The sequence below is a fragment of the Solanum lycopersicum genome, chromosome 3 (genome assembly GCF_036512215.1).
Source record: "Solanum lycopersicum chromosome 3, SLM_r2.1".
Taxonomy (NCBI): Eukaryota; Viridiplantae; Streptophyta; class Magnoliopsida; order Solanales; family Solanaceae; genus Solanum; species Solanum lycopersicum.
In genome coordinates, this window is record NC_090802.1 from 10,421,034 (window position 1) to 10,444,177 (window position 23,144).

General features: G+C 30.8%; 1 protein-coding gene across 1 annotated transcript; it reads left to right on the plus strand.

Moving 5' to 3' along the window:
• The first annotated feature begins 3,689 nt into the window (after window positions 1-3,689).
• LOC778267 (red chlorophyll catabolite reductase, chloroplastic) lies at window positions 3,690-7,342 on the plus strand. The gene is made up of 2 exons (XM_004234620.5): window positions 3,690-4,089; window positions 6,585-7,342. The coding sequence occupies exons 1-2, from the start codon at window positions 3,757-3,759 to the stop codon at window positions 7,194-7,196; spliced, it is 945 nt and encodes a 314-aa protein (XP_004234668.1). The 5' UTR covers window positions 3,690-3,756; the 3' UTR covers window positions 7,197-7,342.
• Window positions 7,343-23,144: the final 15,802 nt, after the last annotated feature.

Here is a 23,144-nt window from a genome sequence, read left to right on the forward strand (position 1 = left end):
CCAATTAGAATCACCGACATATGTTTTTCAAAGGATAAATTTTAAGGCACTTTTTACCACATTATTTTCAAAAGTTGGCAAATAGAGAAAGACAAAGATGGTTAGTTTATTTCAAAGATTTAAATAAGGTATTTTGTTTTTGTTGTAAGTTACTTAATGTGAGCTTTAATGTAAAGAATAATAAGTTAGCTAATGAAGGTAGTATATATTGGAAACTACTAAGCTTAGAACTCATGAAACAACTAACCAACATATTATTAATATGAGTTCATGGATGGATATAGAATTTAGATTGTGTAATAATAAAACAGTCGATGAAAACATTCAAAATCAAATTAATAGAGATAGAGACCATTGAAAAAATGTATCGTCAAGAATTACTTCTATCATAAAAACTCTTGGAAAAAATAATTTGACGTTTAGGGGTAAAATGAAAAAATTATATCAAGAAAATAATGGCAACTTCTTGAGCATTACTGAAACTATTGCAGAATTTGATCCAATTATGCAAGAACATATTCGATGAAGCAAACATGATGAAATTCATAATCATTATCTTGGACATAATATACAAAATGAATTGGTGAATTTATTGGCAAAATGAATTGATGAATTTATTGGCAAATAAAATTACGAACAAGATTATTGAAAAAGTACTTTTAAAAAAATAAAGTATTTCTCTATCGTACTTGAGTGCACGCTGGATACAAGTCATCAAGACCAAATGTCTTTTATAATATGGAGTGTAGATATTTTGCTACTTCCATAAGTTTAACAGATTATTTCTTAGAATTCATAAAAGTGGATGATACAAGTGGAAAGTGTCTTTTTAAAGTTATTTTAGATGAAATAAAATGTGTTGCACTTGATATTGATAATTTAAGAGGATAATGATATGATAACGAGTCTAATATGAAGGGAAAACAGCAAGGAGTGCAAAAATGACTTTTCATATAAATTCTAGATCATTTTATATACCATGTGGTTGCCATAATTTAAATTTGATATTTCGTGATATGGTTAATTTTTGTAAAAAAAACCAATACCGTTCTTTGGAGCGGCACAACGTATATATTCACTATTTTCTTCGTCTACTAAGTCGTGTAAATTTTTAAAATATGGTGTACCTACTTTAACTCTTAAATCATTGTCACAAACACGATAAGAAAGTCGTACTGAAAGTGTTAAAGCAATAAGATTTTATACTTTACAAATAAGAGATGCTTTATTTAAATTATAAGAAGTTAGTGATGATCCAAAAATTAAAAGTGAAGTTAATTGTTTATCAATTTTTGAGCTTGAAATTTTTGAATTTGTATTGGGTGCGACTATTTGGTATGATGTATTACTACTGTAAATTCAATTAACAAAAGTTTACAATCAAAAGATATAAATATTGATGTCTCTATAGATCAATCAAGAGGTTTAATTTCTTTTTTTAAAACATATAGAGAAGAAAGATTTACAAGTGTTATAATTTCGGTCAAGAAAATTGCATTAGAGATGAATATAGAACTTGAATTTCGTAAGAAACGTATAGTTTACAGAAGAAAACAATTTGATGAAATATTGATAATGAAATCACAAGATCTCTTGAATAATCATTTAGAGTTGATAACTTCTTATACATAATAGACTAAACCATTTTTTCACTTCAAAATAGATATGAACAATTTGAAGTATATATTAATATTTTTTGTTTTCTATTTAGTGGGAAAAATTAAGATCATTAGATGTCGAGAATTTAAAAAAAATTGTCTTAATCTTGAATGTTCCTTAAAATATAATACTTATTTTGATATTGAATTATTTTTTGAATTAAAAGTATTAAGGAAAAAACATACAAATAAAAGACAATATTCTAAACGAGATACTCAATCAAATAAAAAGACTTGATTCTTTTCCAAATGCTTATATTGCTTATAAAATCATTTGAACAAATCCTGCAACAGTTGTCTCAATAGAAAGAAGTTTTTCAAAATTTAAAACAATAAAATCTTATATAAGATCAACAATGTCTAAAAATAATTAAGTGGATTGACTATATTATCGATTGAAAAATAATTACTAGAATAGATTGACTACACAAAATTTTTTTAACAACTTTGCATCTAAGAAAAACTAGAAAAATAGATTTAAAATAAAAACATATATAATTTTTTTAAAAAAATTAAGGCCTCTAGTTTAATTTTGGCCTTAGGCCACCAAGGATTTGAGTCGCCTTATATATGGGCCATTTGGCTCCTTTAGGTTTGCATGGTATTTGGATTTATCCCATGTTATCTATATTTTACGAAAAATTATGCGATTAAGCAAACTTATACAGCTTAATTACTCATTATAGTTATAGTTTGCTATAATTACCACATGCGACTAACATTAACCATTAATTATGTGGGCTGACTTCGAGTTGTATAATTAGTCACGTTTGTATAATTATCCACATTCGTATAATTCACAACTAACAATTCTTTGTTTGATTTATATTTCTATACGATGATTTGTATTTGCATATGAGATAATTTCCTTTGGTTTCTCAGTTTTGTCACTTTATATATTCAATCTTTTTGTGTATAGCTTTCAAAAGTTTGTATAAACGTGCACTTTTTTTTTATAATATAATTTATTTAATGTAACTATTTAAAGTCAATAAATGTATATTTATATCAATTCGTTATTTTGAGGTGTTTTTTTTCATATTTGTATAATTTTAAACTTAATATTGCTCAATCATGCAAAAACACGGAATTATACAAAGGTACCCACGAATTATACAAACGAGATGCGAATATACAAATTATTGCCCTCTCTCACTTGCCTCTCTCCTCCCTCTCCCGATCTCGCTTGATTCTCTCCTCTCTCTCCCAATCTTGCTCGTCTCTCTCCTCCCTCTCACAACCTAGCTCGCTTCTCTCCTCCTTCTCCCAATCTTACTTGTCATATATACAAAACCTATATGAATAATATTCAATTATCTAACCAATATACATACACAATTTACCTCTATCCCATTTCTACCCTCTCTCCTCCATCTCTCAATCTCGCTCATCTCTCTCCCTCCTCTCTCAATCTCGCTTGCCATATATAGAAATACATATGTATAATACACAATTATCTACCTGATATACATGTGTAATTCACCTCTCACTCTCTCGCTCGTATCTCTTATCCCTCTCTCAATCTCTCTCGTCACTCTCTTTCTCTATAACATATAGCTACGAATTGTAATTAACAAATTATAACTATGAAGCATAATTAGGCTATTTTTGAGTGAATATATGCAAAGTTCCTTTTTATATTATGGACCAATTCAAGTTTTTTAAAACTATAGTTATAAATTTGATAAAATATAATAATTTTCATAGATATAATTGATAAATTAAGAAATGCATTAATTTAAAGTCAAAATAAATTCATATTGCGAGAACAATCATTATATGAGATACAAACCGTTTAAAAAATCATGATAGAAATTATAAATTTTATTTACATATGAAATAAATGACTGGTATATATATATATATATATTGTATTTTTAAAAATCAGAATTTTGAATTAGGATTTAAAATACAAAAATTTGATTAAAATAACCATGTTTAAGATATGTTTAATCAAATTTTTGTATTTTAAATCCTAATTCAAAATTCTGATTTTTAAAAATACAAACGACAGCGTATTACATGGGCCACAGCACGTGATGTTCGTTTGCTTCCCAAAAAGCAAAGAGATAGCAGTGAACATGACAGTCCTCCTGCTATGGCTGTTCCACTCTCCTCTGCCAAATTTCACACTTCAATTCTCACACAATCACTCCCCTCTTCTTCCTCTCGTTCTTTTTCCGTCGGAAAACGCTTCTGTTGCTCGTCGTCATCAACTTCCATGGAACATCATGAATCGAAATTTAAGGAATTTCCTTATGCATCTGTTCCGCATAGAGAGTTAATGGTGGAACTTGTATCGACTGTGGAGAATCGTCTTGGAGAGTCTCTACTTCCTTGTACTCTGCCTTCTCATGTGCAGTATTTTGAGAATGAATCTGCTACTGCTCATGCTTCTCTCTATGTCAGATCTGGAAATTCCTCTTCTCAGGTACTCTCCGACTACCTCCTCAATTGATTCTACTATTTATTACCTATTCATTCGTTTTTGCAGTTGTGTCAATTATATGTAGTATGATATAGAATTACTTCCTGTTGGATGTTTTGTTGAATTAGTATATACAGGGTGAATAACAAATCTATGGACAAAGAAATTGATTTTCATAATAATAAAGTGTGATACCAATAGTTTAGAACCCTTATTTTCAAGGAAAAGTTTGTCTTGGGACTTAATGACGACACTGAAGTGCACATTAAGCGAAGTGGTCAACATGTGTAAGCCTTGCTTCAAGGCTTGAGCATGCATAAAGTATGCAACCAAAAAAAAAACGCCAAGAATTTTCTCCTAATGCCCTTCAATATGAATGAATACACTACTATCTTGTACATAGTGAAGTTGATAAAGAAAACAAGAAAATTATTATGTACTATAGAATAATGATTGAGAAAGCTAGATCTTGTCATCTTATTTTAGTGGATTTGGCTTATGCAGAAGAGTTAATCCATTACGCATTGTGCTTTTTGTAGATTGTCCTTTTTACTATGTATGCTAATTCTTTTAATAGAAGTAACATGAATTGAAATGCCAAATACTTATCTGTATAATGTGGTGATGGGAGTTAAGAAGATCAGCAAATGTATTTTTGGTTTTATTCACCCAATGAAGTCAGACAAGATTTTTATCAAATCTGTTTCCTTTGAGCTAATTTCAAATTGAGTATTTCTTGTTCAAGCTATATATCTTGCACTTTCTAGTAAATAACAATCCATTCGTTACAATTAAAAAATATATAACAAACAAAATTCGTGAATGTGCTGCAAACTCCCACTAATATTTTAATAGTTTGCAGTTTGTTCTGTGAAATACATCTCAACTAGTTTTTCTGTGATCTTGTCAAAGTAGTTTGATCTCTGCTTGTTCCCCATTCCCTAGCTTCAGGAGCTGTAGGGGGAAAATTCATATGATCTGCAATCTCACCTTCTCACCATTACCATTCCCAACTTCAATATCTGGCGGCACTGAGTTTCCCATCTGAATAGGTGCTGAGGTAAGTTGTGAACTAGTATCCAATCTGGAACAATAGAAGTTTCTTGCTCTGGTTTAAAATTCTGTGCACATCTCAGGATTTCATAGTGTATGACCGACCCAATGTGAATGAATGACTTGAAAAAATGTTATTGAAGTCTGTTTTGTTACAGAAAGTCAATGTAAATAGTGTTGTAGTTGTAGTACCCAATCTCGACTCTTCCTTTCAATTGAAATTGACTCACAAAAATTTTCCTTAGTTCTTTCATAGTAGGTTCCTTTGATAAATTTACCCACAATAGTCATTTGCAATTATTAGCCAAATTCACGAAATAGTCATCAGCAGAGAAATATATGGTTGGCTTTCCGAGATGAGTCTCATGCCTAATTTCAACAGGAGCTTCGGCGATTGAGGCATTGGCAAATCAGCTTGAACCTTTCTGTGAAGGTTGGTTTCGATGAAGTAGCACCCTTTTACCTTTCCCTGCTAAATTGGGATGTTTCTGTTGGAGTTGAATATTGGGGTTCTGATTTATCAGTGGCAACAGGGTTATGATCAGTTCCATTGATGTTGGTCGCGTCATCCGATTTCAATTTTGAAGAGGGTGTGTGAAATCTGAGGACACCTTTGGCTGAGGGGTTAAATGATTTTGGTGGGTGGATTTTGAATGGGTAGTATTTTCCTGTTGAGGTGTTGCATGCGTGATCTGCAAAAGAGTAGGCTGAGTGTTAATAGCAAGTTGGAGGTTCTGGTGAACTGTTAGGGGCAAGCTTTAGGAGTTTATTATTGTCCATGTGTTGTTCCTCTGAAGGATTGGAAGAAATAGGGGATGATGTTTATTGGTGTTGTGGTTGTTGGTGCTAGAAGGAGTTGATTATTGTGTGTTTGGGATTTTTCGGCTGGATTGGTTCAAACTAACCATTGGGGGTTGTAGGAGAGCGGGTGCGTTTTACTGAGTTGTCGGTGTAGGAGAGACTGCAGTTGGTTGAGATGAGTATGGATTGAATGTATAACTAGTGTTTTAGGTGGGTTCCGATGCACAATTGGTGTTTGCTGAAAAGATCAATAGATCTTCATAGAGAGAAGCTAAGAGAGTGTGCATCCAAAATTGACCAACCAATGTAACTGCTCGATTTCAAGAATTATCCTTGTTCATAATTTGTAGTTCTCTGCAAGTTGCATTCACCTGATGTCTTCTTGGGGAGTTATACATAAGGACTGCAAAAGCATCAGGGAGATAGCAATTTGGATCTGGCTTCTGTTCATTTATTCTTATCCAGTTCCATTCCTCCGCTTATAGTTAGTCATTCCATTGAGAGTTCTTTGACAAGTCCATTTAGTGTTCTTTTTCTAATGCCTATAATAAAAGATGAACTGGGAACACACAGTTAACGATTTCAACTTTCTCATCAGGAGTATAAGCAAGGTTAATATTTTTGCCTATTCTAAATTGTGACAGGTTGATTTCATACTTGGTAGTTGGGTTCACTGCAACTTACCCACCGGCGGAGCATTGAATATTACAAGCCTTTCCGTATATTTGAGACCTTCAACTGATGCACCAAACTTCTTAATTGAAGTTATTCAAAGCAGTCCAACAACTCTCATCCTCATTCTTGATCTACCTCCGCGAAAGGACCTTGTCCAACATCCCGATTACCTCAAGACCTTTTATGAGGAAACACAATTAGATAAGCAGAGACAACTTCTCGAGAAGCTACCTGAGGTAAAGCCTTATTTCTCTTCTTCTCTATATATTCGTGCCCTTGTCTCTCCATCAGCTATCTTGGTTTCGATAGAAACCGATCCTTCCCAGGCCATTCGCATTGATGAAATTATTCAGGATCACATAAGTCCTGTTGCTAAGGTAATGCTGGATACATGGTTGAATCTGTGTGCTTGTACTGAGAGAAGATTGACAGATGATGAAAGTAAAGATCTGGCTAAGAGGGATCAAATAATTAAGAATAAGACTATCGAGATAGATCTTGAATCAAGCTTCCCTAGGCTTTTCGGGCAACAAGTAGCTAACCAGGTTTTAGGAGTACTAAGGGAAATCTATAACAGTTGAATTTCTTGGTCCTGCTGCTGTTTGATAGTGTGATAATTGTATGTAATCATTATAATTCTTCAACATATAATACATTTAAAAAGATGTATATTGAGAATAACAATATGTATTTTACCAAGGTGTTATATCATATGCCACTTTGTAAAGGGGTTATATTCACTTTAACAGATCTAGAACTGGAATCAAACACGCATTACGGCATTAGAGAGAATTTTAATTAATTTTATTTTGATTTGATAAAATTGACAAGTAATTTAAGACAATCATTTACAATGAAGTGGACTATGAAGGGAGAAATAGACCATTTTTCCAATTGGATGGAAGAGGATTTAGGCCCAAAAAAAGAAAAGAATACTTAAGTTTGACAAAGCATTATAAACATTTCTAAGTTGGGATAAAATATGAAGTTGTGAGAATTAGTGGTTTTCTTAGCAGGTATTTTGTCATGCGATACCATATCATGATATGGAATCGTGAGATGAAATCAGCGTTTAAATATGTGATTTCATGTTGATTTCATCTCATTATTACGTATCATGAAATAGAATCTCAAATTCTTCAAAAATCATGATATGGAAATTCCATATCATGATTTGAGATGTTTAAATACAAAAATTAATTCATAAGTTTATATTTTGTTAAAACAATCCCACATTTATATTTACTGACTATTTATTTATATATAAATAAAATTTACAATCGTTTCATTACTTTTTAAAATTTATTATTCTCACAAACAAAAATTTATTATTACTTCAAATTTGATGAATATAAATGATAAATTAGGAATTGATTTGGTGAATGTAAATAAGAATGGAGGGAGTAATATCTATTCTGTTTTTTCATGATAAGAAAAAACTTCTCTTTCGGCTACATATGAAAATGTTTAAAGCAATTTAATATGAAAAAAGAAAAAAATGATGATGTATATTTGATAATTACTACTTCCAATATGTCTGATTTTCGTACGAAATTAATGCACTAAAAATGTGTAATAGCACACAAGTGAAACAAGATCTAAACCATTATGATATTAAGACACAAGTGAAAATTGTCATAGCTTGTGCAATGTTATATAATTATTTGCAAGAATACCAAAGAATTGATGATATATTTATAGTTTATGAACATGAAGATATAGTTGTTAATCCTATTGACCAACAAATAATAATTCAGATTAACAATGTTAGTTTGCCTTCTGGTCATATGATCAAGAAATGCAAGTTGAACGTGAGGAGATTGTTCGTGCTATGTAGGAAAATATATTAAAAACTAGTACAATATAATTCATGATCAATTTATTTTTTGAAAATATTTTTATTAATTAAAGTTAGATGAAACAATAACTTAAATGGAGAACAAATAACTTTGTAATAATTTATTATACAATTTTACTTGTGTATTTAATAAGAATAAATAAACAATTAAACTATTTTAATAATTTTATAATTTATAGAATTCTTATATTTATGAAAAAATATACTTTAACATAAAAATTACATATCATTACTCCATATGAAATGGCAAACTGGCCATTAATCTCATACAATAATTATTCCACGTCACAAACTATGTGTCATGCTATTTTTCTTATACATATTTTTAAAAAACATCAATTAAAATGAGTTTATTTGATTATCTCAATCTTTATTTATGGAAGATACAATATAATTAATATCACTTTATTAAATACTTACTTTATCAAAATATTCGTATTCTTCAATAAAACATTTATTGTTAAAAATAAAATAACTAACTTCGCTATATAGGAATACTGACAAGTATAGAGAAAGAATCAGGACCAGTATCCACAAATAAGAAAGTCTAGTTCACCAAATCAAAGAAGAACTCCTTAAGCTTCCTGCCCCCTCTTTTCCTCTACAATCTCAGGGGTTATATGACGGATTCAAGATTTTTGCTCAGGAATTTAAAGTATAAAGAAGAAATTTAAGTGATAATACAAATATATCGGTGAGTGTAATAGTCCCTTAACATGCTGTTTGTATAATAATCAAGATATTTCATTGGTTCATAAAGTTAAAAACTAAACTAATCAAATATATTAAGGAAAAAGAGACACTGATAAGAATTTTAGTGGATTGACTGTATTACATAAGTTAATTTCTAAAATACGTGAAAATTAAATGATGAAAAAGGAAGCGAGACGGGGGAAAAATATTTACCTTACCAATGCTAAATTTAACTTACTTTATCATACCGTATTAAACATTTCTTTCTACTTTTATCATGCTCCATCGAGCATTCTTAAAATTTCTTGTCCTTTTTACTTTTATTTTGTAATGTTTACTTTATTTTTCACTTCTTAAAATTTTTAACTTAGTATCCATCAATCACATATTACTACGAAATTGTCAAGATTCTTTAAAAGTGTGTAGGAATAGAGTTACTAATATTATAATGCATATTTATAAGATATATAAATAGTATTCTCAATTTTTTTAGTTGATATAATTCAGTTTACTAGGTTAGTTATGATTTATAAAAATAAATAACAAATAAATCAAATAAGCTTACGACTCTAAGATAGAATTAAAAATATAAAAGAAATTTCATGAATGCTGTAAATTAATGTTTTTAAAAGGATTTTAACAATATTTAAGTTTCTTCATTCAATTACATTTTATTTACCTTTTTTTTTAAAAATAAATGAATTATATTTCTACATCAATTTTAAGTTAAATGTAATTCATCACTTTTTAAAAGAGTTATTTAAGTTAGTATATGAAAAGTGTTACGTAGAAACAAAATAATATATATATATATATATATATATCTTGTAATTTTTTTATCAGGTGATTTGGTTGAACCCGCTAAGGTCCACCTAGGTCGCCCTCTGATCATTACCTCCTACAACAACATATATTTAGATTCTAAATCAATATAGGTCACGATTTTAGATAACAACATTTATTGATAAATTTTAAAAATCGTAAATATATATTAAGCAAAAATATAATTTTTTTTCATGCTTCTAGATGCACATTGCTCATCCTAGATTTCTTATATCAATCTGGTAAATACATGTTATATGTTTCATTTATATTTTTACTATATTATTATTAATTAATTTCTTTTATGATAATTAAGATTTAATTATAATAAAGTTTATAAGTTTTAATATAAACAATATGTGCCGTGTTATAATCCATTGAATGAGTGAATAGTCTATAAAGTTAGTACATGAATAATCATCCATATTCACTAGGTTTCATAAACCTTTTTGAATAAGAATGTATCTATTTATTATGATACTTAATATGGTGACTTTTGTAATGATTTCTCAACCTATAAATAGGATTGTTCATTTACTATTATGATATACAGATGAGACTTACATACACTTGAATAAGAAGAAAATTCATCTTCTTCTATCTATTTCTCTTGTCTTCTTCTCATTATGATTATATTTTTATGAGCTTGATTTTATATTGATAATGCTGGTTGATTTAGCAGAAATTGTATGCCTCCGATTATAGTTAAATCATGGTTATGAGAACAAAACTCCCAAATAAAATTTTGTATGAGATAATTTTATTTAACATGTTATGTATGCATCAAACCAACAAGGTTTCCCTATTAAATTGGTTCAGGGTCAGGAACCATATAATTTTCATCTAAAATGTTGAATGTGCGGTTATGATTTTAATTGTTCCACCACGCACAAAGATGAACTTCCAAATAAGGTTGGAATAAATGTTAGATTTTCTAACATTAGGAGGAGAGATGATTGACAGTTGAAAATTATGTGTGAGGTTAATTATGAATTATCTAGATCCTCGTTAAATAAATATGCGAACTTAAAAGTTCAAAGGATAATTCATTTGCATAATATTGCAAATCAATTGTCAGATGAATGTGCTGACCCTATGAAATAATTCAGCTGCAAATGCTCCAATATAAAGTCATTGAAGAACATAGTCTATAATACGCCGGAAGCGTAATAGACCAATAAATTCCAAATATAAAATTCCTTAAAAAAGGAAGGAGCAAATGATCAATATTGTCATGATAATGAGGCAAGTTCTATAAAAGAGCACATTGACATAACACTTCATAAAACTCCGAAAAAGGTTCAGGTATCTGAAAAATAAAGAAAAATGAAGAGATCTCGATAAGTTATGTCTTGTTAGAATCGATATAAAATAACCGTCGATGGTATCTTTGATATGAGGTAGCGCTCAATGATATAAATTGTGACGAGGATCTTGAATTCAAATCTGTCATATAGTGTGGACAGATAAATGGTTGACCAAGTAAAATGCACAATTCAAGCATATTTTGTTTCACTTAGAAAAGTGACATTTTGGATTGGTAGTCCATAAATCAAGGTATAAGATCAGTGGAGTATGATAAATTATTGTGCGATGGTATAATCGTAATATATCAAGTACAATTTGTGCCTTGGGGCATAAAAGTTTTTGCAAAATTCCTGACATTATTGGGGATGTTTTCTCCTATGTTGAGATGCAATGAACTTTGTTTTGATCTGACAATATATGAAAAACTTGAATGCATATAATGAGTAATTGTCATGTCTAACTAGACAATGAAGGTTATACGAAAATTTTAAAGCAATCGAGGTGTCTGAAGCATATAAAAGTTTGAAAGAAAATTTTTCAATAAAGCTTCAAGAATTCTTATATGAATTGAAATAGTCAAGGAAGAAAAGAGTACAAAAGAATGACTCTAATTGTCCTTGTATTTTTATGAAAATGTCTTGGTAAGACAAAATTTTGTCATGACCTACAGATTGATAATTTGACAAATGAAATATTTTTCTAACATTGCACATACACTGAAAAGTTTTGATGCAATTTTATATGGATAAATCACATTCATTGAATACCCCAATGATTATGAGATCACTTGACATAAATGATGATTCAGTTTGATCTCAAAAGATGGATGAAGAGTTTCTTGGTGATGAAACTCTATATCTTGGTGCAATCAGGGCACTAGTGCATCTTAGTAACAATATTTGACCAGATATTATTTTGCAGTAAATTTACTGGCAATTCAGTTTTTCCTTGATAAAAGAACATTGAAATGGTGTTGAACTGTAACGACTTGTTTAGTCGTTTTGAGTAGCAGATTTTAATTCTGGAAAAACTGTCTTGGTCGACAGACCCCACGACGGACCCGTCGTAGGCACGACGGACCGTCGAGGGTGTCTCGTTCCAAAATACTTAGAATTCTGAAAATTGGGTACTGAAATCGACTCTCTGAACTTCGTGACAAAGTTGCAGGACGGACCGTCACAAGCATGACGGGCCGTCACAGACTCTTCAGTAAATTTCAGTCTCTGAACTCTGTGATGGAAGCAGCAGGACAGACCGTCGCAGTCACGACGGCCCGTCACAGGTTGCGTAATCCCAGGCTGAGTCGGATTTCTTTAAATGTTTTAAGGGACGTTTTGGACTATTCCTGCTATAATTATAAATTTAGTGGGTGAATATTAGTAATCCAATTTCTTGAGGGTTAAAGGAGATAACCTTAAATTAATTAGTGGGCTACTTTTACCATTTTTGATACTTAATTATATGTTAATTAGGGTAAAAGAAAGAGGGTTTGAATAAGAAAAATAGAAAGAACAAAGAGAGGGAGAATCGAACGAGAAAGAGGAGAAACGAGAAGAAGAACAAAGCTTTGGGAACTTGCTTGCTTGATTACTAATCTTCGGTGGAGGTAGGTTATGGTTTTTATGCTATTCGTAGTAGACTCTTAATAGCGAATGATATGTGTTGGGTAGTATTATAAAACCTTCTTTATGCTTAATTGTGTGCTTACATGATGTGATTATATAATTGTGATGAATAAGCATGCTGAGTCTATTGAATCTCTAATTCTAAATCTACCTTGTTAATGATGATGCCTTGGTATAAGAGAAGGCTTGATGAACTAAAGTAATGAGATTGATGATGCCTTGGTATACGAGAAGGCTTGATGAACTAAAGTAATGAGATTGATGATGTCTTGGTATAAAAGAAGGCTTGATGAATTAATAGAATGAGATTAGGAGAGCGGGTGCCACGAACCGACACGTAGAATGAGGGGATCGGGTGTCACGAACCGACACGTAGAATTAGGGGATCGGGTGTCACAAACCGACACGTAGAATTAGGGGATCGGGTGTCACGAACCGACACGTAGAATTAGGGGATCGGGTGTCACGAACCGACACGTAGAATTAAGGAATCGGGTGTCACGAACCGACACGTAGAATTAGGGGATTAGAGTGTCACGTTCCGACACATAGTAGTAGGGGAGCGGAGTGTCACGTGCCGACACAAGAGGAATAAAGATAATGAATCTTGGAATTAAGTTAATAAATTTGAACGAAAAGAACCTATTTCCCAAATGAGTATGGTATTGAGGCTTGAGTCCTCATGTGTGAACTTGGCGGTACTTATTAACGATTATAGTACTTGTTGTTGCTACATGTTGAGTAATGTAGTTGATTTTATATTATTACTTGATATATATTATTTTCTATTTTGAGTTGGCCGATGATACCTACTCAGTATTTGTGTTTTTGTACTGATCCCTACTTGTATGTTTCTTTCTTTGTTATATGTGGAGTGCAGCAAACATACCGCCGTCTTCAACTCAACCGCAACTCTAGTCAGTCTTCATTACTCCGGATTTCAGGGTGAGCTAATGCTTCTAGTTTGGACTGGATCTTCCTCTTCATGTCTTGATGCCTTGAAGTTCCGGCATGGACTAGCTTTTTATGTATTTTAGCTTCTTAGATACTCTTAAATTAGTAATTTGAGGATAGATGTTCTTGTGATGATGACTTCCAGATTTTGGGGATAATGATAAGTTTGAGTTTTAGAAGTTGATTATTGATTTTCATTAATGACTTTAAGTCTTCCGCATTATATTATGTTAATTAAGTTTGAAATGTTGGGGTTCAGATTGGTTGGTTCGCTCACATAGTATGATAAGTGTGGGTGCCACTCGCGACCCGTTTTGGGTCATGACATGAACACATGATTGAATATCCTCGAAGGACCATAGTTATGGATTTATCCTATTCCGAGGAATCCAAGACAAAATTGATTGTTTATGCAGATGCAGAATATTTATCTGATCCTCATAAAGCACGATCTCAAACACGCTATTTATTTTCATGTGGAGGCACAATAATATCCCAGCAATTAAAAAAATAAATGTTGCTACACAGAAATAAAAGCCCTCCTTGAAAAAAGTCGAAAGTGCGTCTGATTGAGATAAATGACACACCATATTTAGGAAATGTGTGGATTTTCTTTGAAAAAGAATATACCAACCACAATGTACGAAGATTGGAGACATCATCACAAGAAATTAAGTGATGTTTTAATCAGAGAAGTATAATACGCGTTGCACTCTTTTTTCTTGATCGAGGTTTTTTTCCCACTAAATTTTCCTGGCAAGGTTTTTAATGAGACAACAAATAGTGCGTAGCAAAAGATATGTATAAATCCATTGAATGAGTTAATGATCCATAAAGTTAATACATGAACAATCATCCATATTTACTAGGTTTCATGAACCTTTTTGAATAAGAATGTATCTATTTATCATGATACTTAATATGGTAACTTTTGAAATGATTTCTCAACCTATAAATAGAATTGTTCATTCACTATTGTATGATATATAGATGAGACTTACATACACTTGAATATGAAGAAAATTCCTCTTCTTCTATTTACTTCTCTTGTCTTCTTCTCTTTATGATTATATTTTTATGAACTTAATTTTATAACATGCCGAGATATTATAACAAATGCGGCCAATATATAGATCTCTAATATGTCCATCTCTTGCCTCTACAATTTTCACCGTCTATTCATAAGTTTATTTTAACATTATAATTAGTGCACTATACTACTTGGCATGGCTTTCGTACATAAATCTTAAATCATCTACCAATTTGCTCCATCAAAAGGAGTTTGCTTTGTATGGGTTTCTCTTTCTACGTAGTATGTGGTACACCTTTGAGAAAAGTGAATTTATGGTCTTTTCATAAAAATTGATATTTTATGTATATAATTTTTAAACTTAGTATAATATTCTTTGTTAACTCTCATGTTATTTTACCTTGTACATGTTGTTAGTAAACATTTTTTTTAGTTTCATCAGATGTTCAGTACGATTCTAATTAAATTTAAATTTGTGTCACGAAATTTCATATTGAGGTTAAAACATATTCCTTAACCTAAAACTTAAATATTTAAATTTAAATTTGTTTCACGAAATTTCGTACGAAGGTTAAAGCATATTATTCCTTAACCTAAAAATTAAAACTAACATCAAACAAATTCATCACCAAGTCTATTAACTACAATCAATATAACAAAGACAAAATTTATAGCTAATTTCAATAAATTAATAAAAGAAAGAGGATGTATTTACTCTTTATTAACCAAGAAGGTAAGTGCATCAATTAAATCATTTAAAAGAAAAGAGAAAACAAATGACCACCTAAAAATTACTAGAACTAAGTTATTAGTGTACTACCATAGATTAAATTAAATTAAATAATTAAGTTGTTCTAAGCAGACTAGCTAACCTAACTAGTGCTACCAATTATTAGTAAGAATCCTAGAATTTCATTTTTCGTATTGGGACCCACTCAAAACGACCTTCCAATGGTTCCTCCTTCTCAAAGTCGAAGTTGTAACTGCACGCAAATCAAAATTTAAAATTTATTAAATTAATTGAAAATTGATACAGATAACTTCTCATACGAGGTTAAAAGGAATTGAATTTTTGCTTGTTTGGTTAAAAATATCAAAAAGAATATTAACTATTTTGGAAATTTTAGGTTGCCATAATATTATAATTCTCACCTACAAGCAATCACTTTTTGGTAAAATAATTTGCATTCGTAATATGTGTTTATATTAACATAAAATATATTATTACATAATTTAATGAAGTAAATTAACTATAAATGTAAATATATGATATGCATATATTGAATGCTCGATGGAGATAAATTTTAACATTTGTGTGTAGCCTCAAAATTGAATTGGAGCAAACGAAAAATGGGAAAGAAAGAGAAGAATAGTCAAGAGTCAAGAATTTAATACGATATGAAAAATCGAGAGAGAGAATTAGGTACTTTTGTCGAAGCCTTGTAGATATCCTTTGCTCATGTCTTGTGAAAAACTCTTCAAGTTCTTCTGTAGTCGGAATTAGTGGAGGCTCCGGTTCTTCCAGTGGAAACAGCATTTCGTCCAATTCTACTTCTTCTTCCAGTGAAGGCATTTCGTTCATTTCTAGTTCGTCAAATTCTTCCACTGAAGTCATTTCGTCCAATTCTATTTCTTCGCCGAATTCTTCTATTTCTTTCAATTCTAGTTCGTCAAATTCTTCCACCGAAGCCATTTCTTTGCCGAATTCTTCTATTTCGTTCGATTCTAGTTCGTCAAATTCTTCCACTGGAGGCATTTTCTCCGATTCGTACTCTTCTTCAATCAACTTCTCCTCTCTGCATCAATAACAAAAAGGAGAGATGCTTATATAATACTACTAGACCGTTATAATATGATCGATCATTTTTAAAATTTGAATAGAGCCCAAATGATAAATAACACTACTAACTTCTCTGCAACTTCCCCACACTTCTCCTGCAAAAATTCAAAATTCAAATTTAAGATATATCCAATTTTAAATCTCCATAAAAAGAAAATAAAAAAACAGAGAAAATTCAGTTAAATTAAAACACTGTTTGGCGTACATCTAGATCTCGTGATTTCGAGTTGCTTGAGCAACAAGACATTGAACTCCCGTCCGGTTCATACTTATCAGAACTCACCACCGGAGTATAATTATCGCATATCTTCCTCTTTTTCCTCATCATCAACAGTACGTCCATATCAACTACTACTACTTCTTCTGACAGTTCGATAATAGTAATAGGAACATCTCCTATTGTAAAATTTTCTGTATGTTTGGTCAGATTTATTTCAATTGTGAAACAGTAGAAAGAGAGAGTAATGAATTTTGTCGGATTTTGCTGCTTATTATTATTGGCTGATGAGTAGTGCTCTCATTTATGTGTGGTTATCCAGACACACACCCGTTTATCTAACGGCGACTAAACGGAATTATTATTGTTAGATTTTGAAGTTTATAAATCAAAGCTTTTTTTTTGTTTCATGACGAAGTACAAATGTATAATTAACTTTAATTTAAATATATCTTTAATTCTATTAAAATAGGACTATGTAAGGTGTTCTTTTAAAAAAAGAAAATAACATGAAATGACAAAATAATGAGATCTAATAATAAGTTATAATAATTTAAAAATACTAAATCATGCCTAAATAAGTTTAATAAATAGTTGTTGCATGACTAAACATTGAAGAAAAATTAAAATTAAGTTATGTATTTTACTATCTAAATCAATATAGAATTAAAGAACAAATTTTTATTATTATTGTAATTTTTATTATTGAATTAACTTTTTTTCTATTCAAATTAGTACTGATTTAATTTTAATTTAAGCTTTATTAGAAACTGAAAAAGTGTAAACTAGAAGCTAAAAAATTGTTTCGGTAGTTTTGGTGGAAAAGTTTGTTAACAGAATGAAAAAGTTAAAAACTAGAATATCTAGGTTTTAATTGGTTTAACTTGGTATGACAGAACACAAAATTCAAGAAATTAGAAAATAAAATTAATCTTATAAACTTAAATTGAAAAAAAAATGTATGAAATGCCATAACATACTTCTAGTAGTATTTCTTGAATTTAAAAATAAAATAAAACTCATATTTTCAATCCGGTATTGTAGATTAGACAATTTTATTTTTTCACAGGTTAGAAACAATTGTTATCTTAACGTCTTAATTAAGGCTAGAAGTGAAAAAATTAGCCTGCTTAATAATTAGTTAATTATTAGATTAATAATTAGCTTAATTATTAGCTTTATTATTTTGGTCCCGTTAAAGTTGGTTTTAGTATATACATTAAGAAAATAAAATGAATCTTATAATCTTAGATGGAAAAAGAAAATGTATGACGTACCACAACATACATACTTCTACTACAACTTCTTTGAATTATAAATTTATATCGTTCTATTACTTATAGTAGATTAGATAAAATTTATTTTTATAGGTTAGAAACAAATTGCTATCTTAACGTCTTAATGAAGGTTAGAAGTGAAAAATTTAGCCTGCTTAATAATTAGTTAATTATTAGATTAATAATTAGCTTAATTATTAGCTTAATTATTTTAGTCCCATTAAAGTTGGTTTTAGTATATACATTAAGAAAATAAAATTAATCTTATAATTTTAGATGGAAAAATAATCTATGACGTACCACAACATACTTCTACTAGAACTTCTTGAATTATTAAAAAACCTTAAACTTATATCGTTTTATCCCGTATCGTAGATTAGATATAATTTTATTTTTTTATAGATTAGAAACAAATTGCTATCTTAACGTTTTAATTAAGGCTAGAAGTGAAAAAAATTGGCCCTGCTTGATAGTTAGTTAATTATTAGATTAATAATTAGATTAATTGTTAGCTTAATTATTTTGGTCCCATTAAAGGTGGTTTTTAGTGTATACATTAACCTATTGTAAAACTTAAGAGCAAAAGAAGAAGAGTAGAAGAATATAAGATAATAGAGGAAGAATATAAGCTTTCTTACTTTCTTTCTTTCAAGTGTATCAACATTGTTCTCAACACCACTATTTATAGGATTACATTGAGGAATACCAAAGGGTGTCATAAACATTACATTAAACCTTGAGAATTACTTACTACCCATTATGGAGGAAATAAAATTAGGAGTTATGCTCATCCATTTGACCACCTTATCAACAACATTGCTACCAATAAAAGATGAAATTAACCTAGGAGTTATGGTCATCCATTTGACCATATTATCAACAACATTACTACTCATAAAGAAGGAAATTGACCAAGGAGTTATGGTCATCCATTAATCCACAAAAATAATCTACAACACTCATTCTTGGATGACCATTGATAGATAATTTGCCTCGTTAAACCTTGCTAAAAAAAATCTGTGGAAAAAAATCTTAGTGAAGGACAAAATAGTACACATATCTTGTTATACACTTTATTTGATGTCTCCTTAAAAACCTTGTTAGGAACCCATTGGAATAAAATCTAGGCCAAGGGAAAAAGAGTGTAGTGCGTCGTTTACTCCCCTTGTTACAAACATCATTTAATTTCTTTGGAGACGACGCATTCCAATCTTGAATACCAACTTTTCAAATGTTGAGGTTGGTAATGCTTTAGTGAATAAATCCGCCAAATTATCAACTGAGCGAATTCGTTGAACATTTATTTCACCTTTCTTCTCAAGAGCACGAGTGAAAAAGAATTTTAGTGAAATTTGTTTTGTTCTATCTCCTTTATTATATCCTCCCTTTAGCTGAGCTATACATGCATCATTGTCTTCGTACAATGTAGTTGGAATATCCTTTTTCAAAGAAGAACCACACATTTCTTGAATATGTTGAGTTATTGATCTCAACCAAACACACTCCCGACTTGCTTTATGGATGACTATTATTTCTGCATGATCTGAAGAACTAGAAGCTAATGTTTGTTTCATTGAACGCCAAGATATAGTTGTGCCTCCATTTGTAAATAAATATTCTGCCTTAGATCGAGCTTTATGTGGATCAGACAAATATCCAACATCTGCATAACCAATCATTTCTGACTTGGATTCATTAGAATAAAATAATCCCATATCAATGGTTCCTTGAAGATATCTGAGTACATGTTTTACTCCTTTCCAATGTCTCTTTGTAGGGTCCGAACTGAATCTTGCCAATAAACTTATTGCAAAACAAATATCTGATTGAGTATTATTAGCAAGATATATTAGTGCTCCAATAGCACTAACGTATGGAGTTTCATCATCAAGAAGCTCTTCATTATTTTCTCGAGGTCGAAATGGATCCTTATGTATGTCAAGCGATCTCACAACCATCGGGATATTCAATGGATGTGATTTATCCATGTAAAATCGCTTTAAAACCTTTTCTGTGTATCTCACAACCATTGGGTATTAGGAGTGCCAATGATGTTTAAATCATCAACATACATAACTATTATAACAAAATCAGATCCAGACCTTTTTGTTTATAAAAACACAAGGACAAATAGGGTCATTTTTGTATCTTTCCTTTAGCAAAAACTGGCTAAGACGATTGTAACATATCCGTCCTGATTGTTTAATCCATACAAGGATTTTTGAAGCCTCATCGAACAACTTTTTTGCGAATTTTTATATGCTTCAGGCACATTGAATGCTTCAGGAACTTTCATAAAAATATTGTGGTTCAATTAGCCATATAAATAGGTTGTGACAATATCCATTAGACGCATTTGAAGCTTCATATGAACTGCCAGATTTATTAGATACCTGAAGGTAATTACATCCACTACAAGAGGATATGTCTCTATATAATCAATACCAGGCCTTTGTGAATAATTTTGTGTCACAAGTCGTGCTTTAAATCTCACAACTTCATTTTTTTCATTTAGTTTTCGCACAAAAATCCATTTGTACCCCAGTGGCTTGACACCTTCAGGTGTTCGGACTATTGGTCCAAAAACTTTACGTTTTTTAAGTGAAGTTAATTCTGCTTGGATTGCCTCCTTCTATTTTGGCCAATCATTTCTCTGTCTGCATCAATTGATAGATTTTGATTCAAAATCCTCACCTTGTTGCATTATTTCAACGGCAGCATTATAGGCAAAAATATTGTCCACCATAATATTATTTCGATTTCACTTTTTTCTCGTCGAGGCATAACTTATTGAGATTTTTTCATTCTCATTATTTTCATTTGTTTGGACACTCTTAGTGGTCTTGTCATTTGTTATGTCCCGGAGCTCTTCTTGACCAATTTCCTCCACGATATGATCTTCATGATCATTTGTTCTTTTTCTTTTTTGAGGATTTTTATCCTTTGAACCAATTGGCCTATCACATTTTAAAAGTGGTTTAGACTCATTTGCTTTAACAACTTGTCCTATTGGGAAATCAACTCAAACTGGAGCATTTGCAGCTGGAACATAAGATTTAGTAACCCTTGGAAGGTTAGTAAATGCATTTGGCAGTTGATTTGAAACATTTTGCAAATAAATTATCTTTTTAATCTCTTGATCATATTGATTTGTTCGAGGATCTAAATGAGATCGAGATAAAAAATTTCAATCTATCTCTTTTTCCAACTGTTTATGTTCTCCCCCTAATGTTGGGTATACTAATTCATCAAAATAACAATCAGCAAACATTGCCGTAAATATATCTCCTATCATAGGTTTCAAATATTTAATAATAGAAGGAGATTCATACCCAACATACACTCTCAATCTTCTTAGGGGACCCATCTTTGTGCGTAGCGATGGGACAGTTGAAACATATACCGCGCACCCAAAAACTCTAAGATGGAAATATTTGGCTCATGACCAAAATCGAATTGTAATAGAGAGAATTCATGATAACTAGTTGGCCTTATTCGCACCAATACTGGTGCATGCAAAATAGCATGCCCCCATATTTAAAACAGGCAACTTTGTCCTCATTAACAATGGTCTAGCTATCGATTGGAGACACTCAATCATAAAATTCTGCTAGACCATTTTGAGTATGAATATGAGCAACTGGATGTTTAATTGATTCCCGTGGACAAACAATAATCATTAAAGACTTGCAATGTAAACTCACCAACGTTATCAAGACGAATGTCTTTATTGCATAATCTGAAAATTGTGCTCTTAATCTTATTCTTTGAGCTCACAACCTCGCAAAATCCATATTGCGAGTTGATAATAAGCACACATGTGACAATCTTGTTGATGCATCTATCAAGATCATATAATATTTAAATGGCCCACATGGAGGGTGAATTGACCCACATATATCACCCTGTATACGTTTCAGAAATGAAGGGGATTCAATCCCAACCTTAGCTGTTGATGGTTTAATAACCAATTTTCCTTGAGAACAAGCAGCACAAGAGAATTTCTTTGATTTAAGAATTTTCTGATTTTTCAAAGTATGCCCATGTGGATTCTCAATAATTTTGCGCATCATATTTTAATCGGGATGACGCAAACGGTCATGCCAAATAATAAAATCATTAGGATTAGTAAATCCTTTATTTACTATGACATGTGATTCAACCATATTAATATTTGTATGGCACAATCCAGAACAAAATGGGGTTAATTTTTCATGCACATATTTTTGCCCAAATTTTACTATAGTAATATAAAGGTATTCAACCTTTCTTTCATTGGTAGTCTCAACATGATAGCCATTTTAGCGAATAACATTTAAACTTAATAAGTTTCTTTGAGACTTACTACAATACAATGCATTTTAAATATTTAATATCGTTTCCCTAGGTAGTAGTAAGACCGCTCTTCCAGAGCCCTCAATTAATTTTGCCCTACCAGATATTGTATTAACATAAGCCTTTTTCATAATAAAATTAGAGAATTATTTCCTATCTCTTAAAAAAGTGTGAGTTGTGGCACTATCAAGAAGACACATTTCTCCATTTCTCATCTTGAACCAATTGAAGATTGGAGAATTTTATTTATATTCATAAAATAAAAGTACATCATAAGAAATATGAAAAATCAACAACTTTGCATGAAAATAAGATTACTTATTTTTGTGAATATAAAAATAACATAAGAAAAAATATAACAATTAAAAGCACATAATAAAATAACATAATTATTTTTCCCAATCAAATGATCAAACATTAGTTTTGATCTCCAGAGAAGTCTTCAACTTCCAAGTGATTAATATCATCAAGGTCATCAAAATCATCATCTTTTAAAGCCAAATTTTCTTCAATATTGACATCATATTTTTGTGAAGGCTCTGCCTTGGCATCATTTTTACAAGGCAAGTG